This window comes from Papilio xuthus, unplaced genomic scaffold, assembly GCF_000836235.2.
Source record: "Papilio xuthus unplaced genomic scaffold, Pxut_1.1 DF826949.1, whole genome shotgun sequence".
NCBI classification, from domain to species: domain Eukaryota; kingdom Metazoa; phylum Arthropoda; class Insecta; order Lepidoptera; family Papilionidae; genus Papilio; species Papilio xuthus.
The window spans coordinates 3573282-3590757 of record NW_013531700.1 but is presented as its reverse complement, the minus strand read 5'-3'; the positions used below and the strand labels follow the sequence as shown (position 1 = coordinate 3590757).

General features: G+C 33.3%; 1 protein-coding gene across 1 annotated transcript in view; it reads left to right on the top strand.

The window, feature by feature from the left end:
• The window catches only part of Bap170 (Brahma associated protein 170kD), a 25310-nt gene extending 23326 nt beyond the window's left edge, over positions 1-1984 (top strand). The window contains exons 35-37 of the mRNA XM_013315940.1: positions 502-690; positions 1503-1594; positions 1882-1984. Coding sequence (XP_013171394.1) covers positions 502-690; positions 1503-1594; positions 1882-1984 — 384 coding nt within the window. The remainder of the gene's footprint in view (positions 1-501; positions 691-1502; positions 1595-1881) is intronic.
• Positions 1985-17476: the final 15492 nt, after the last annotated feature.

Genomic DNA, 17476 nt, shown 5'->3' with positions numbered 1-17476 from the left:
TATTAATAGAGGGTTAATCGTAGGTTTCCAAGACCAAGATTCCCGTTTAAAACATATTTTTATTTTTGTTTTGTCAAAGATGTGAGAGATGACGATATATTTTATACCAATATTTTGGTCTCAGAAACTAACGGTTAAACTATAGAGGTATAATGGTTAACTTTTTGAAAATGATAAACAATGATTATTAATTTTACAAATATTAAATATATACATTAAAGTTTGCGTTCATATAAACTGCACCATAAATAGCTACTCGTGCACAATAACAAAACATGAATCCTAACTAAATATCGGTCGCTATATACATCATTTCCATTCAATTTAAAGAGAGAGAGAGAGAATTTTTGTAATATTTTATCTAGCAGCCCGGTTTCTTTGAGATGTGACATGATTGATACGTCATAGTATTGTGGTGTGATGTTATTGTGTGAGGGTAGTAGACAAAGCGCCACTAACCGCACTGTGCCGTCACTAACAATGTGTTTGTGCGCAGCACAGGGCCGAGCTCAGTCGCACGCCGGAGCAATTGGTGAGATACACGAATACAATCGATGCGCACTCAACTCTCTGCTATTTGAGAGAGAGAAAGAGAGGAAGAGAGAGGTTGAGATAGAGAAAGAGAGAGAGAGAGAGAAAGAGATAGAGAGAGAGAGACAGAGAGAAATAGATAGAGAGAGAGAGAGAAAGGTAGAGAGAGAGAATCGGAGTGAAATTTTCTACTTAATGCTATATATGAGTCAGAAATAGGACTTAGCCAAAGTGTGAGTGAGATGACTATACTTCGGCTAACTCCTTTTCTAACATATCTAAATTATTAACGATGGATTTCTGACACCAAAATATCTGCATAAAATTGAATTGATCATCCTTGTCTTTCATCTTTGACAAAACATAATAGCAGTATGGTTTAAACGGGGATTTTGGTCTTGGAAACCCACAGTAAGGTATATATTGAGAGAAAGACCGAAGTATGTGTTGATCAGTCTGATTGTTGTTATATTTTGACTTGAAAACTAAAAGAAGAGAAGAGAAGTTTTGATTATTATTACAGTTACAATAATTGTTTGAAAAAATTACACTTGATTTGAAGTTGAGTGCGCAATTTTATGTGCTTTTGTGTTTTTGTAGCCTTTTGTTTGGGTTTTTTTGGTTTGTAAAATATTTGTGTATTTTATGAAGACATTTTGCAGTAGAAAAAATGGTTAAAAAATCAATTAATCTAACAGCTATTTTTTTTGCTTGATTTTGTTTTTTTTTTTATCCAATGACATTATGCAATAAACACATATTATTATACAAGTTAAATATAGTAGAATAAACACTTATCTATTATAAAAAAATATATAGTTACAAACAGAAATATTTTTTTGTTTTCTTAGAATTTTTCTCAGCTCAGATGTATTTAGTTTTAGCGTGTGCTTATGCATGTTTATATACGTTTTATGTGTTGTTATTTATTACTTTATGTATATATAATTTATTTAAATATATATGTACAGGATGAAAACGAAGGACCTGTTACTAAGAGCATACGTTTAACAGCTGCCTTGATACTGAGGAATATCGTTATTTATTCTAATACAGGAAGACGGTGAGATTTTTTAAATGTTATAATTTTTCTTAATTTAATTTAATGTATTAATGCATTTAAAATGTTCTACATGTCCATAAAGTATTGCTTTTATCAATATCTCTTTGAAATTACGAACTTTATAGGTTAAGAAATCAATTTAAAGACTAAGTATCATAGACTCCTTTACTAGTTGTATGTAAATAGAAGATAGTAATGAGTTTGTAATTCATCTAGGTAAATTACAAATGAGTGGCATTCAAAATTGGTCTGTGATTTGTTTTTAAATTGTGATACGTTTTATGCAGGCAACTACGTCCTTACGAAGCGCATCTTGCATCTATTGCGCTAAGTACGGTGGAAGCATCGAGAACGATTGCCCAAGTTCTATACGATATGAACAATATTTGAGAATCACTTGACGGCGCCAGGCCGAAGCAAAGATAGCGGGATTAATGTGTGACGTCACAATGACGTAACGTATCGTGACGTGACGTGACTGTGTGTTTTTGTTGGCAACACTGAGTTTGTAATGGACAAATTATTCCCAGCCAGATTGATTTTAGAATTAAAATATTTGTTTAGAATAATTTAAGTAAGGATAATTTAGTAATAAAGTTTTTTTGTAAAACTTAATAGTTTTGATACTTGTTTATTTTTTTATTGGCTTCATATATGTTTTGTGTTTTTTTTTCATTGTAATGTAAGGAATATATCTAAATTAAATCTTGACAATCTTTGACAATGATATTGTACAGTAACTTTTGTGTAGTTACAAGATTTTTTTTTATTTCTTTATTTTGTAACTTAATGTGTAATAGAAAAGGTTCAAAGTTAAGATATTATTTCAAATTTGTATTTTTTCAATAATAAGGTCCGAGTTAATAATATTAGTAATAATGTTTAAAGTAATTAGTTTAAGTACGACATCTAAAGGGGGTTTAGAAATACGCGAAATTCTTTAAAACTTAAGTGTTAATTTTAAAAATATAAACATGATCGCGATTTAAGACTAAATTAAATTTTACTTAATGTCGTAGTTTACGTAGTTTTTTATTATTAAGAAAGTTTGTTAAGTATATAAGTGTTTGTTTAGTATATCCGAAGATGCCTTCTTCATAAAAATTATCATTTTATGACGTTCATTATTTGACTTTGTATAAGTTTTCATATGGGTCTGAATTAATTAGTACGAAATTATAATCTTATTTTTATATTAGACAGGTAATAATACAAATGTGTAAGTGCAAATAAAGTATTAAGATTATTTGTGTGTTTTATTTGTTTACGAAGTAAAACAACGGTATAAAATATGGTCACAAAAAAATGACCAAGTATCAAGATCGTTTAACACGTTAGTTGTCAGAATGATTTTACGAAAAACGATTTTTTTTTTAATTTACCATGACATGGCAGCTAACGTGTTAATCATTATTCGATATGTATTATTTTAAATGAGCCAGGACCAAGAGCTTCGTTGTAAGCCTCACTGTTGGCTTCATCATCATCATCATCATCAGCTCACTATACGTCCCCACCGAGGGGCTTGGAGCCTACCCTAAGTTAAGGGTGATTAGGCCATAGTCAACCACGCTGGCCAAGTGCGGTTTGGTTGACTTCACACATATTGAATTTCTTCTCAGATATGTGCAAGTTGCATCACGATGTTTTCCTTCACCGTAAGAACGTCGGATAAATTTACATATGTAAATCGTAAATCGAAAACACATTGGTACATGGCGGGATTCGAACCCAGGACCTGCAGATTGCAAGTCAAGTGCTTGACCACTGAGCCACCGACGCTTCACTGATGGCTTGCACTGATGAAATTCATTGATGAAAAAGTTGACATGTGTTTGTATTTGTTTCGGCAGTGAAAACCTAACCTAACCAATTTCAGTATCTCATGTAAAAGGCATGCCTGGAACACTAACTTGGATAATGCATCAGCTTTACACGGAGGAATATTCTAAACTTAATGAATAGATGGAGCAACAAACATAATTAAACTGCAACTTGCCAGCTATAATGTAGGTTTGAGATGCAGGAAATTGATGTTAGGAAACTAAATTTAATTTCATCGTAGTCTCTATGATGGTAATACAGATTAAGTGGACGTACTACACTCAAAGTAAGTTAATTCCTCACTTAGGAAAACAGTTCTTTTTAATAAAAACCTACACAAGTGCAGTAAATCATACACTAAGGGTTTCTTTTTACTAAGCGACTTTTGAGTGCGCCACTAAATAATTATAAATTGAATATAATAAAGGAAACAAATATGAAATAATAGATACAATTTGATAACCTAAACAGATTTAGCATTTGCCGACAGACATGATGTAACCACAGGCGAGCGCTTTGACGAGTGTGCGGTTCGGTTTGGCATAAATAAAACCGCATAACTTTAAATAATAGAATTACAAGAATGAAAACAATTCGTCATCATAAATGCATAATATCTGTGGCATAAACAAAAATAAGTACAAGACTTAACGTGTTTGTAACCCATTTTATAAACTTGTATAAAACCATGGCACAATGGTTTTAGGACACTAGAGAATTTGCATAAGACATTCTAAAAAGAAAATTTATAATAGAAAAATCTTTTTTCCTTATTCTATACAAGTTGAATTCCGAGTTTTTCATTATTTTATTTTTAGATAGTTTCTTTTTTAAACATTACAGCGAGCTTATAAAAGTGATAGTATATTAACGACAGCGAGCTTTAACTGGGACGTTCCATCTGACGGACGGTGTCGGTAAAAGCTTTTACGATCAAAAATTCAAGCGAAAATTGAAGGTGTAACGCGGGAATAAAATATAAAATGGTGTCATCCTGTCTGTTACCACACTGACAGCGCGTATGCCCCACAAAGTAACAAATATACCGTTGTCTGTTGTAAATAAAACCTCAAATGATTTTTAATATTAACTAACAAGAAAAAAGTAGAACATATAAAAAATTACATCTATCTTAAATTTATAGTTGTAGAGGAAGATTAAAGAAAGTATACATGGATTGTGTAAAAGGGGATATGCGTAAGAAGAAGGTAGATTCAGATATGACGGCTGATAGAGATGTATGGAGAAGTAATACATATTGTGCCGACTCTATGTAGATAAGGGCAGGTGATGATCTATCCTTAAGTTTTTACTAGTCTAATAGTAATTAAAATTAAAAAAATAGTAATTTAATAATATCAATGACAAAGAAAAATGTCTGCAATCATTTCTTCATTTCTTGCGTAAGACTTAAAGTAATTAGTGTCAAGACTGAAACGAAACGATTCATTTCTTGCCTAATTAACTTCAGTCTAACTGAGTTTTATGTGAGTCTTCTTAGTAAGATTCCTACGTATAAAATTCATGTAGATTTATGTTGTCTTTATAGTGTAGTTGTCTTTATATATTTCTTTTAACAGTGGTAGAGCCTGCTTTAACATCTTCGCATGAATCGGCCCGGCTCGCCCGGTGAAATACCACGACCACACAGAAGACAGGCGTGAAGTGGAAGCAATTCCGCGTTTCGTCTGATGAGTGTGCGTCCCGGAGGCCTAATTTAGTCCTCTCTCCCTTCCCACCCTTATTGTTATAAGGAAAGGATGGGAAGTGGAAGTGGACTTTCCGGATGAGAGCATGTATGGGAAGAGAAAATATTTTCTTTCTGTGCATCCTCTCCTCCGTCAATTAAAGGTAGGCAACGCATATGCAATTGCGTATGTCTGTGGGCAACGGTCACTTTGCTCTTTCAGCGATTTCAGGTGGCCGCTCGCTCGTTTGCCACCTTATGATATAAAAAAAAACATAGAAAGTGAAATGCTGACTGTTAAGTCACTATAACATTGATAACATCTTTGTAATATATTATGCATATTTGAGTTGTGAGTACCATCTTTTTCTCAAAGGTTGGCAACGCATCTACAGTCTGGTGTTGCCATGTCCACGGACGTAGATGACCAATTCGGTGCTCCCGTTAATCGTTTGTGCCTTTCTTTTATAAAAAATAAAGGTAAATTATGGCAATATAAGGGAGCGGTTTATGAATATGTAACACTACGAATTAACGTAAACTAAACGAGTTTCTATTACTACTACTTGACTTTGTTGTTGCAAAAGTTTTATATCTCGCAAACCATCTCTGTGTTACATGGAATAGCAAATATCAAAGCGTGAGTATTTAAAAAAATCGCTTATTCTAATTTCTAAAGCAATATTTAATATAACTTTCAAGGTGCTCTTTTATCTTCCGAATTGCCCATAAATAATTTTATTAGCAGAGTTTCATCTTTGTGATTAAATTTTAAAAATATTACGGATAAAGTTATAATGAGATTTTTGCATGTTCTTAAATCATTCTCCAGAATCTATATATATATATATATATATAAATTAATTGCTGTTCGTTAGTCTCGCTAAAACTCGAGAACGGATTTATCTTATCTTGGTCTTGAAATGTTTAGGTTTAGGGAAGATTTAAAAGGTGAGAAAAAATCAAATAATTGCCATGAACTAATTAAGTTTTTCTTTTCATTGTACGCGGACGGAGTCGCGGGTGACAGTTAATATTTGAATAATAGTTTGAACGTAATATTTTAATTTAATGAAACAGATATCTTTGTAATAAAATCAACGGATCATATTTATTATACTATATTTTAATACTGTAATTGAATTCGTCTTAGGATTCAATTAAACGTTTTAACCTATCTCAGTATCGAATTCTCGAAAGGCTAAAGATTTATAAACAAGGCTTTGAACCGATTTATGGAAACTTTGAAACGTTTTCTTCTTACATAAGAAGGCTTAATTAAAATACTTCCAAATAAAACAGAATATATAATTAATTCCTTGAAATTATTTTATATTACTTTTGGGGTATTGTGGAGCCTTAATCTTATTCATATTGTAAATGCGATTTTTTGGATGGATGGATGTTTGTTTGAATGTATCTCTGGAACTTGTAAACAGATCTTGATGAAATTTGGCATACATATAGAACATAGTCTGGAAGAACACATAGGCTACTAATGTCATTTTTAATTACGTGCGGATGGAGTTGCGGGCGACCGCTAGTTAGATGTATAAAGAAGATAATAAAATGTACATGGACATCATCATCATCATCAGCTCACTATACGTCTCCACCGAGGGGCTCGTAGCCTACCCTAAGTTAAGGGTGATTAGGCCATAGTCAACCAACCGGTGAAGGAAAACATCGTGATGCAACCTGCACATATCTGAGAAGAAATTCAAAGATATGTGTGAAGTCAACCAACCAGCACATGGACATAAAGAGCTATAAAATATACTCTTACTTACGGTTCCCTGACCAGCTTTCTATTGGTTATGGGTTCAATACTATTGTAGTGTGTCAGGAAGAATATATCATACTTGTGTCTCTTTATAACATTTGTTTTAGACAGACAACAATGATTTACAATGAAAAATTTTGTTCTTCTAAAAGCTTTATTTGCAAGTACGGAGCATTGGTTAAGCCTAATCGTATTTAGTGAGGTAAATTGAGATAAACATCGATAACGTGATGCGAGGGGAGACTGAATTCAATTACGACGCTGTTAGACCTCAAAGGATGTTTATTGACGAAGAAATTGACGTGTATTATCAAAGTCCCGTAACTGATACCGCTTATAAATAATAAATAAAACGGGATGAAAAATTATAAACAGTGGGATGGAATATACATATCTCATGTACGTGTGACGATTATATGCCGTCAATGAACTTATGTAACTACATAAAGCGGCAAATAATAAAAGCACGAAGAGTAAACAAATTTGTTTCGTGCTCTTTGATTAGCTGTCGCCCGCAACTACGACCGTGCATTCAGCGCAGTATTAAAAAAACATATTGAGTACTCTATGTGTTCTTCCAGACTATGTTTTTCATTTCTGCTAAATTTCATCGAGATCTGTTTAGCTGTTTCGGAGATACCTTTTTTATCGTGGGGAAAAATGACTTACGCATACCATTCTTGCGGGGACAAGGGTAGTTATGTCGGGCTTGCACCGACTAAAACCTCACGGCAGTTGCCACCAGCGTTAACAAGGGGGGGGGGGGGAGATACCTAACAAACATCCATACAAATAAACTTTTGCATTTATAATATTAGTAAGATACAGATTCTTAAACGAAATATTTGGTTAGACAACACTGTTAGATCTAAAGTGACTCTAGTGCGGCGTCACAGCGCAATAAAGGACACTTGAATTAAGCAATTTATTCTACTGTAACACGAATAAACAACCAAAAAAAATTGGTTGTATAAGATTTATACAAGTAACATTCTTTAACAATAAAAACATGTAATAAACTGTATACTACGTAGCAAAAACATTCATATAAATTTTGTTTTATTTATTTCACTATGATGTAATCCACAACTAAAGAAAGTAACATACAAAATATTTTGGAATCACTCCAGTTTCTTGAATACTCTGTGCTTTTAGACAAATAAATATTAACGTAATAAATAACTGGCTTATTTGTTAGTTAATTTAATCACATAATAGAAAATAAAGCAAGCTTTTAACCATAAAACCCTATGAACGATACACAAAGACCCTTTCGTGAGACATTATACTAAACTGATATATAAACACGGCTAAACACTCACGTATATACGTCCGTTGGCGGCACCGACTAGTTTCGAGACCATTGGGGGCCCTTCATCAGGATGAGTGGTACTGGTATTATTTCGTCGACGCGGCCCGTCGCTCACTCACAGTGAGCGACGGGTCGTCAAGTCGGTGCCGCCACCGGACGTATATATGTGAGTGTTTAGCCGTGTTTATATATCAGTTTACACAAATACCCATGTGTAATTAACTAAAAAGTAAAACAAACAGTATAAGTTACTTAATGTAATGTTTGTAAGATGAAACAAAATTTGATTTCATTAAAATGTAAATAAATTTAAGTAAATTAAAAGTATTATTTATAATTAGCAAAATCTAATTTACTAAGCAATGAAATTTGTTTGTTTCCTCGTTTGTTGCTGTAAATCACTCAAGCGAAAAAACGTTGTAAGCAAAGAGATTGAAAATACAGTGAAGAAAGCATTCTTAATTTAAATCGTATTAATTACGTTATTTAAGTAACGAAGAGACTCGAAAGATCAACTGATACTGGCTGTCATTTATAAAATTAAAAACAAACTAACAAATAATGCTGGCACTTCTCGACGCCCTAAAATAATTAAAAAAAAAACTATTATTTATCTGTATTTCGTAAGAACACCTAAAGCTTTTGTGATGAAGATGAGTAATTATATTCTCTAAGATGAATTACACCGTTGCTTCGTGCCTAACGAATTTATAATTAATTTTATACTAACTCGTCGACGCGATATCGTTTGAATTTATTTCAACAATAACAGATGGAATTTTGATACATTGGGTGTTTCCGATTGGACCGATCGCCTCTATTTTTTGTTATCCTGTCAACACATCTATAAGTCTAAACAATTCTATGGTTCTGTATATTCAAATTTATAACAAAGTTTTGTAGTCCTTGCATATACCGTAACAAACAGACGAACACTTTGTCATTCAGAATATTACGGTGTTTGTATTTTATTTGTAGGTTTGTTTGAAAACATTAATCGTCTTATCGTCGACAGCGGAATTTGTAAGAGCCTTAGTTTGGTTGATGAAATCGTTTCCTTAATTACAGATAAATTTTATTTGTAAATTAACATTATTTTGTACTTTGAGCTTCTAAATTTTTTGCACAATTCTAAACAAAAAACTTTGATGAAACCGTTTATCTTAAAAGATCACGTGAGTAATAAATCAAAGTGTAAAAGTTTTTGTTGTTTAAGTTGTAAAGACTTTGTAAGAACAAAGAAGTTTTGTTACGAAAACCACTAAATCAGATTTGATTGGTAAAGATTGTTCCTATTATACTTACTTTTATCGAACAAAAAATTAATTACTCTTACTAATATAAATGCAAATGTTTAGATGGATGGATGTTTGGAGGTATCTCCAGAACAGCTTCATGGATCTCGATGATATTTGGCATACATGTAGAACAGTCTGGAAGAAAATATAGGCTACTATTTTTATTATTCAATTCTCCGCGGACATGAAAGTTAAGTTGAAAAATCTACTTTTTATTTACTTAGTCTATAGGCAGTGGTCATATCGCTATTATAGCGAAATAAGGTGGCACCTTTCTTGTTTATCACTTTTGCTATAAATAGAGCTTACGGTCCTGTAAACCTACGGTCTTGTATCCTTATGTGTGTACTTTTTATCGTACATTAAATCATTATAAGAGCCATCTTTAAAAATGTAATTTCCACTCATTCATTATCTACGTGAAATTAGGACGTGAAGAACTTCCGTCGTAGCCATTAAAGCTTTAAAAGGTGACTTTGTCATTTATTCTTGCTTCAAGATCACCGCAAGCGGTCCGCGGAAACATTTTTAAAATGTCACAAAGACATTCCACTAATGATCTTCTTTGTAATAATTTTATATCAAAAAGTTTATTTAGTTGTAAATGAAAAATCTCAAATGAAAGATATTGTTCCCAGTTATATAATAGAATAAGTAGAGATTGTAATTCCAACTTCTTTTATTTTAGTAACTAATACAACTCATAAAAAGTAACGATAATTTATTACATACTAATTGTCGCCCGTGACTTCGTGTAAGTGCCTAGGTGTTCTTCCAGAGTATATTCTATATGTATGCCAAATTTCATAGAGATCTTTTCAGCCGTTTTGCGGATCTCTTCAAACATATATCCATTCACATCCATTCGCATTTATAATATTAGTAAGATACTTTCAAAACAACTGTTCACGCTTTGACGTTTCGTCTTTCATTAATATTGCAACAAGTTGCCTGCTTTTGCACTAATTCATATTACGTGTAATTGAAGGAAAATGTAAATATGATGTTTCAAAACAAGTCCATACGTCGATCCGTCTGTCGGCAGCTCAGTGTTTGTTCCGGACAATCTACGAAATAGTCAGACCGATTTTGACGAGAATTATAGGGTCCTTATTTTTTCCGCTGAGGTTTTTACAACCATGTTCGTATATGAGTTCACGTTCATCATCCGCTCACTATACGTCTCCACTCGGAGCCTATTCTAAGTTAGGGATGAATAGACCATAGTCAACCACGTTGGCCCAGTGCGGGTTGGTTGACTTCACACATAACTTTTAATTTCTTCCCGGTTATGTGCAGATTGCACCACGATGTTTATCTTCACCGTAAGAACGTCCGATAAAAGTAGATATAAATGAATATCGGTACATGGTGGGATTCAAACCCAGGACCTGCAGATTACAAGTCAACTGCTTTAACCCTTGAACCACCGACGCTTCTAACGCTCGAGTTTACATTTTTCAAAAATAAATTTTTATCTCTCTCATTTTTCGTGAAAAATTCGAGCTAGCAATAAGCTTTAAAACACGAGTTACGGCAATTTCTATCACGGTAAGATTTTTTGTATATATTTGTCAAAACTTGTGTTCTGTGTGCTTGAGTCGTAATAACAGTGTGTCTAGTTCGCGTCATGTTATGAATATTTCAGTATGTTAGTTTCACACGAGGGGAAAACATTGAACCAGAGCAAAAGACAGTGCAGTATTGCCATTGATGGTATGCATACTCACAATGAAAACAGTTGTTTTGCCTTGGCATTTTCAAACAATTGTCGTACTACTCTGTCCTATTTTTCTGCTACCCTCGTGTGAATTAGCATTACAGTACGGCGCTGTTGCCCTCAATTTGTGGAAGTTTTGTACTGTATGAAATGTCATCAGAACGGTTTTCACCAAAAGAAAATTGTACAGAACAAATCCGATTTAGAGAGATTTTACGTTTGTTTCAAAATTGTCTATTGCTGATTAGTTTTTAAAGGAAACCAGTCAGTGTTTATTTACATTATTCTCAAATTGTTTTGATTTATTAAAAGTCGCCTGACTGCCAGATACCATGTACACCTAGGATGGCTGGAGTACCTCAACGATAAGATTTCAAAGTTACCTGCCTCGCAAAGTCGCGTTATGTAATGTTCTGTTCTCGATGGTATATAAAAACCAATACGACTTAGGGTCCTTCAAGCGAGCATATCTTTCTCAATGGCCGGTAACGCGTCTACAGTTTCTAAGGTGTTGCGGATACGGTAATTTTTGTTCACTTATCTTTTACTTAACAAAGTGTCAACGTGCACCTTAAACTATCCTCTAACATTTTATGCTGAGACGTTACTTTGCCACGTCTTAGTGTTTAAGTAAGGGACTTTATTATAATAACTTTGTTAACTTTCCCAAGAAGCATTTAAATTGTTTGAGAAATGAATGCAGAAGTGTGTATAATATTCAAATATGATAAGACACATTATGTAATGTAACCATGAGTTTAAACTAAAAAAACTACACACAAAAATTCATTGTCCTTAAAAAAACTATTGGTCATAGCGTAATGTTATATAGCCTAAAGCCTTCCTTTATAAATAGACTATCCAACAAAAAAAGAATTTTTCAAATCGGACCAGTAGTTCCTGAGATTAGCGCGTTTAAACAAACTCTTCCGCTTTATAATATTAGTATAGATTTTAGTTCTAAAATTCATCCTAATTGGTTTGACTTTAGGTGGTGACAAATATTAGTTAGATTTTAGAATATTAACAACTAAACTATGATTGAAAACAATTATTTTGTAATAGTAAATTCAAGTGCATGTAATTGCTTAGTTATTAAGCAACCCTGAAACATTTCCTCGATCATTATTATTAACAATTTGAGCATGCAAACTTTGCAAAAGGCCTAACTAGAGAACTTGTTAAACAATGCCGTTGTTTCATCAAAGCCCCTTTAAAATGTTAAAGCTATGTGCCTCCGCTCAAAGTAAACTGTGTTCAAAGGCTCACATCGCCCGTTGAGCTTGCAGTTAGAAATGTTTTTTTTAGGCTAGGAATGATATTTTAGAATTATGAAATCACACAAGTTATGAGTTACAATTTCAAATTTCAAGGCAGTAATTTAACAATTAATTTAGTCCTAAAACGAAGTCTATTGAAAGATATTAGAAATGTATTCGTAAATAACATAATTATCTATATTTTTTACTTTAAAAGGAAGGGATGGTAGAGAAAGCTGTATTTGGCAGAGGAGATAGAAATATCCTCTTTCTGAGCGTCCCTTTTTCTGTCAATTTAAATATCCCATAAGTATAATAGGTATACCATCTACAAATGCAGATGTCTTTAGCTATTTTCATTTCGCTATTTTGGCGAATTAAAAATCCGCTTGCTCGTTTGCCAACTGAGGCCATACAGAACTACAATGTGATGAATATTCAGGCGTAAATTTCGAAATTTATACGTCATTTCATTCCTTGAAAAGGATACAAAAAAAAAATTGTCGAAGAAAGAAGTAAAAAGTCGTTGGATGTCTGCAGGCTGTACAAATGTGTTTTGTTCTTTTTCGAGATAAGAGTCTGACGTTCCACAAATTAAAACGAAAAACGATTGAAATGTTTTCTCCTTCAAAAATGAAAACATTTATTAGACACATTATTTTAAATGCATATAAAATTTATTTCATATTAATTTACGTATCAGTTTTACTCCTGAATAATTATATACCATTGTGTTATTCAATTACACATATAAAATAAAGAGTATGTAAAGAAAGGTGTACATTAAATAACGAAGACTACCATATAACACCAACGTCTGGCTTTATTAATATCCTTTTAATTAATTTGTACGACACCCCACGTCCGATATAAAGGTATTAAATTTAATAAAGACGCTCTTCTGACACCTTCAGAAATCTTTTGTGTAATTTTATTTATTCGGTATATTAATAATTCTTCCACGTGTTTATTATACATTCAATATTAATATAACCTAGTCAAAAATTACGAATTCCAAATGAAAGAACAAAAGCTTAAATGATGTTTTACATTTTACAATCGTAAAATGGACGGTCGATGGGGAGGCAAAGTTCTAGAGTGGTGGCCACGGACAGATCGACGCACCGTGGTCTGGCCTTCCGCAAGATGGACCGATGACCTGGTCAAGGTTGCATCCTGGATGCAGGTAGCACAGGACCGGTCATCGTGGCGATCTTTGGGGGAGGCCTATGCCCAGCAGTGGGCGACTTATGGCTGAGAAAGATGAAGAAGAAATGAACAAAGGAAATGTTTACAAACATTTTCCTTTCCCTTTTCCTATAAAGATACAGTATGTGCTACTTTTCATATATTTTCATCTGTCGCCACATCATTATACTCGCGAAATAATTATCACCCTGTTTAGGATTAAAATAAATATTTAAGGTACACAAAGGCTAGGAGTTTCATTTTCTAGTATGCCTTTATCTAATTAAATTTCTCAGTACAATGATAGCGCAGCCACGATAATTGGATTTGAGAAACCTCTACACACGTTATTCTTTGTTTTGTTTCCCCTCTTGTTTATTTGTGTGCAATTTGTACTGGAGTAAATTAAAAAAAAATCTGTACAACAGTAAAAAAAATTTAAAAATCTTTTAAAAATTTTAAATTGTTAATTAATTTTGTTTGTTACTCTTCTCAGGCTTTAAAAAAAGTCCGTTTTACTTATCAGTTTTGCCTACACACTTTCAGTTTTAACGTACTTCAATACCAAAGTAATTGAACTTTAAAATATACTTCTAATTAATCTGTTTAGTTATTAAACATTATCAGCTCACTATACGTCCCCACCGAGGGGCTCGGAGCCTACCCTAAGTTATTAGGCCATAGTCAACTTCGCTGGCCAAGTGCGGGTTGGTTGACTTCACACATATCTTTGAATTTCTTCTCAGATATGTGCAGGTTGCATCACGATGTTTTCCATCACCGTAAGAACGTCGGATAAATGTACATATGTAAATCGGAAATCGAAAAACACATTGGTACATGGCGGGATTCGAACCCAAGGCCTACAGATTGCAAGTGAAGTGCTTGACCACTGAGCCACCGAAGCCTAGTTTAGTTATTATGACTTTTTATATATTCAAATCCAATTCTCAAAACAATAACACTCATAAAACTTTAAGATATTACGTGAGCATTTTGTGCTAATTTACAGCAAATAACAAGTTATATTTAAGTTTGCTTTCACACAACAATTGTCATTAATAACTGACTCGGCGGTAATGAGAAAAATAAGTTTCAGCTCACGAGGATGGGGTTGCTTGATTTATATTATACTCATTTCCTCATAACGAGATTTTCTTGTCCGTATCTTAGATGTAATGAAATGTTTTTACGCTTTGATATAAAATTGTTAAATAAAAGAAAGTTGAAGTTTGTTAAATTTACACGTAAGTAATAAATATAAAAATTAATTAAAATATATTATACCTAATACAAAAAAAATCCTCGGTAAAGAAATGGTAATCTCTGGTAAATGGTAATGGGCTATGGTACACTGACGTTAAATCTTAACTTGAATAAAGTCATATAACACCGTCCAACTATCTTTATGGTTGCTAGAAATAACAACAATATATTCGAACATCATCATCATCGGCTATACAGAATGAGGAACTCGGAGCCTATCCCGAGTTAAGGAGTGAAGAGGGCATAAGTCAACCACGCTGGCCCACTGCGGGTTGGTTGACTTCGTACGTATCTTTGAATTTCTTCGCAGATATGTGCTGGTTTCATCACGATGTTTTCCTTCACCGTAAGAACGTCGTGTTCGTAATGTGTTCGATTATATGAGTGTTGTTAAATGTAGAAAAGCAACTAAGTGAAAGTTAGTTGCACTAAAATGTTTATTCTTACTTTAATATGCATATAACGAAAGCTTATAAAAGCTCGAACTTAAGTCGAGTTCGGGTTATAGCGTATTTGGCCAAAAGCTCAGCCATTTGTTCAGATAAGCTCGTATTAGGTGACCGTTCGCCGAATACGATGTAATTCAAGTTTATGGTAGTTGTAACCTAAGTTATATTTACTAGTAAACTTTGTCCACGATCTCTTACTATGTTATTAATGTTGGCTTCTATATAGCATCTTTTTGGGGTTCCGTACCTCAGAGGAAAAAAACGGAACCCTTATAGGATCACTTTGTTGTCCGTCCGTCTGTCTGTCAAGACCCTTTTTCTCAAAAACGCGTGAAGGTTGATACCTTCCAGCTTGATAGCTGGAATTTATTTTACTACTTTACAGTGATTAAATAGGACCGTCGGTGGCTCAGGGGTTAAGCACTTGACTTGCAATCTGCAGGTCCTGGGTTTGAATCCTGCCATGTATCAATGTGTTTTTCGATTTCCGATTCACATATGTACATTTATCTAACGTTCTTACTGTGAAGTAAAACATCGTGATGCAACCTGCACATATCTGAGAAGAAATTCAAAGATATGTGTGAAGTCAACCAATCCGCACTTGGCCACCGTGGTTAACTATGGATTAGTCACCCCTAACTTAGGGTAAGCTCCGAGCCTCTCAGCGTTGACGTATAGTGAGCTGATGATGATTAAAAAGGTTTATTTACTTGCTAGATAAAGGTACATTTTGATAAGGTAATATAAATTTATTGTTGAGAGAATAAAACTTTTGTCAACCAATAAACTCATGCTGAACCCGATTTTATATCACATCGTTTGGATAGATGGATGGATGTTTGTTAGAAGGTATCTCCAGAACAGCTTAATGGACCTCTATGAAATTTGGAATTACAGATTGTTTATTAAATTACTAAATCTATTATATTAAATAAAATATTATAAACGAATAATTAACTAAAATGTTAAAACAAGTTTAGGTTAGGTTACGAAGATACTGGCAGCGTTCCCCCTTTGAATAGCTATACTAATTCTTTGTCCCTGTGATGTCGATTAGCTTTTTTGATATTTGGAATAAATACAGAACGCAGTTTCAAAGAATACATATGATCGCCGAAATGTGTACAATTGCCGTGGGATATGTTTAATTGACATATTTACTCGATAACTCATCAACGGTTAACTACATCTTATTGAAATTCGACACTGATAAAGCATATAGTTTCGAGTAACACAAGAGATATAAGATCCTCACGTTTTGCGCAAACGAAGAGTCAGGCAAAAGCTAGTAACCACAAAAATATAAAATACTTAAGCCTGGTGTGACAAAGTATTGTACGACATGAAGCAAGATCGAGCGCAAAACAATTGTGCTCCAATTCGTCAATGTCTGCACAACTGACAGGGACAACTTCGTCGAACATTGAAAGTTACTTCGTACATTCCGAGAGAGGAACAATTTCGCTAATACAAAGTTATTTACTAATAAATCTAGATAGAAATATAACAAAGTTTCTAGTTTAGGATGTTACGTAATAAGTAAAAGGAAATATTACTGCACTTTTTACACTAGCTGTCGCCCTCGATTTAGTTCGCGTGAAATTAAAAATAATTATTATAGTAATCTGTGTGTTCTTCCAGACAATGTTTTACATCTATTTCAAATTTTATAGGGATCCATAACCTTTTAACAAACATCCAACCAAACATACGCATTTATAATACTAGTAAGAAGTAAAATATGTATATTCAATTAGCTTTTATACATTACTTGAAATACTGAATCGGATCTGAAGAGTGATGTTATCACTTATTAAACCGCCACTGCAACTCGTGGATATCACCTTTAGGTCGGAGTTGTTTGGATGGGAGTTCAGTTAACCTCTTTGGTTACTATTAACCTTTCATATTTGACAAATGTATTACAAATTCTCTAAGATGAGTCTTATTATGTATTAACATCACGTTCCAGGACCTTTTAGAGATAATCAATTTAATCTCGAGGCCGAAAGTAAATTACTTATCCCCTATAACAAAATTTCCTTATTATATTTTGCTTTTTATCTTCAATTAAAGTAAAAGCTCCATTAAGG